Below are 2,347 nucleotides of genomic sequence, written 5' to 3'. Positions count from 1 at the left end.
CAGGGACCCTCCAACAGGTCAGTCCTGAACAGGGGTTAACTGTTTGCTAGATTTGCCACTGCGCAGCAGAACACCTCGCACTCATCTTCCCCCTTTTCCCCTTGCAGGGAGCAATTACTGTCAATCATTTTCCACGGTAATTTTTACAAGCATATACGTAGTATAGCCACACATAACAAAGTGACACCTAACATAGCCACTCAGAGCCTAGACACACATAGCAGCCACATATACCATAGCCACACATAGCAGCCATATATACCATAGCCATACATAGCACAGCCACACATAGCAGCCACATATACCATAGCCACACATAGCAGCCACATATACCATAGTCACACATAACAACGTGACACCTAACATAGCCACTCAGAGCATTGACACACATAGCAGCCACATATACCATAGTCACACATAACAAACCACACATAGCAGTCACATATACCCTAGCCACACAAAGCACAGTCACACTTAGCAGCCACATATACAGTAGCCACATATTATTATTATTTTTTATTATTATTATTAATAAACAGGATTTATATAGCACCAACATATTACGCAGCGCTGTACATTAAATAGGGGTTTCAAATGACAGACAAATACAGACAGTGATACAGGAGGAGGAGAGGACTCTGCCCCGAATAGCATAGCCACATATTCCATAGCCACACATAGCAGCCACATATACCATAGCCACACATAGCAGCCACATATACCATACCAACACATAGCAGCCACATATACCATAGCCACANCATAGCCACACATAGCAGCCACATATACCATAGCCCCACATACCAGCCACATATACCATAGCCACGCATAGCAGCCACATATACCATAGCCACGCATAGCACAGCCGCAGAGCTCTCCGGTTTCCCCACATCAGGGACATTTGGGATAACTGATTGGGAATGAATACTTTTCGCAGGCTGTAGCACAGGACATTCCCCCAGCTGGCTGTCAGATTTGTGTTCCTTACATCCCTCCTCGTCCTGCACCCCTGGACTGTCCTGCAGTGAGGAGGAGGGGAGGGTGTGTGCGGGGGGAGGAGGAGGAGGTGCCGCGGCACAGCTCTCAGCTCTTCTATTTCCAGGCTGAATCCAATCCGCTATTTGCCATCATATAGGCAGCCTATCCCTAAAAGTGCCTGCACCCCTCCTTCAGCATGCAACCCCAAAGTGAGCAGTAAGTCCCAGGCTGCCTACTTACCTGCCTTGTGCCCTCTGCCTGCCTGCACCCCCAGCCCTATAGGATGGGCTGATAAGGACACAATGTTACTGATGATGCTTGGCTTCAGGCTCCTGGGCTGCCTGCTTGCAGTCATTCACCTTCTTACCCTGGTGCCATGGACCCAAAGCTGCCCTGTCCTCATCCACAGCTGCAAATGTGTGCTGGAGCGCCCCAAACATGGGGTCACCTCTACAGGGGCTCAGAAGAAGAAGGTGGTATGTACCAACGAGGAACTGCTGGAGGTGCCAGATCCTGCCCTGCTACCCAACAAGACCTCCACACTGTAAGTGCTGCTTGTATGGGGGTCCTGGGAGGAGAGGAAGGGGTTACAGGGGTGCTTGGAACCAGAGTCAGCATGGAGTATGTCTGGGGCTGATGATATGGAATGGTCTGCAGATACAGGAAACTTGTGTGCAGTTTATGCTGCATAGGCTGATACAATGGATCTGATTTAATAAAGCTCTCCAAGGCTGGATAGGATAAACTTTCATCAGTGAACCTGGGTGACTTAGCAAACCTGGAATGGATCTGGTTCAGGGTTTAAACAAATAGCAAATGACTTTTCTGGATCACCCAGCTTCACTGATGAAAGTGTATTCTCTCCAGCCTTGGAGATCTTTCATAATGTCTCTATATATCCTAAAGCACGCTGGAAAAATTGACCGATGTGCTGTATTGTTGATCAAGCAAAAAAGTTATTTTCTATCAATTATTTACAATCAAAAATTGATCAGTCCAGGCATTTGATTGCCTAACCAATGATCTAAAAATCCAAACCACTTGTGCTGTGATCTACACTCATCTGTCACATTCTGCACTTTGGCTATATTAGTAAAATCATTCTCAGTATTAATTAATAAACAAATAATCAGTAATATATCTATCATTATATCGATCTCAATTACCATAAAAAGTTGCATGGTGTATGTTTAGCTTAAGAAAGTTTGATAAAAATGAGTAAGGATCAGTGATTTCCAGTTATCCATACCAGAGTATAAAAATAATCAATGCAGATCAATAATTAGATGCATCAGGTTATAACACATTTATAAAAACCCCAGAATGTGTTATGATATATAATGGTAGAAGTGTGTTTAGTATTTTATTG

General features: G+C 44.7%; 1 protein-coding gene across 1 annotated transcript in view; it reads left to right on the top strand.

The window, feature by feature from the left end:
* The first annotated feature begins 1,091 nt into the window (after positions 1–1,091).
* Positions 1,092–2,347, top strand: part of ADGRA2 (adhesion G protein-coupled receptor A2) — a 139,072-nt gene continuing 137,816 nt past the window's right edge. Inside the window, exon 1 of the mRNA XM_072402773.1 lies at positions 1,092–1,522. Coding sequence (XP_072258874.1) covers positions 1,281–1,522 — 242 coding nt within the window. The 5' untranslated portion in view covers positions 1,092–1,280. The remainder of the gene's footprint in view (positions 1,523–2,347) is intronic.

Source organism: Pyxicephalus adspersus, chromosome 2, assembly GCF_032062135.1.
Source record: "Pyxicephalus adspersus chromosome 2, UCB_Pads_2.0, whole genome shotgun sequence".
In the NCBI taxonomy this organism is placed as follows: Eukaryota; Metazoa; Chordata; class Amphibia; order Anura; family Pyxicephalidae; genus Pyxicephalus; species Pyxicephalus adspersus.
Note: the sequence above shows the minus strand (reverse complement) of the source record. Positions and strands in the feature narration are given on the sequence as shown.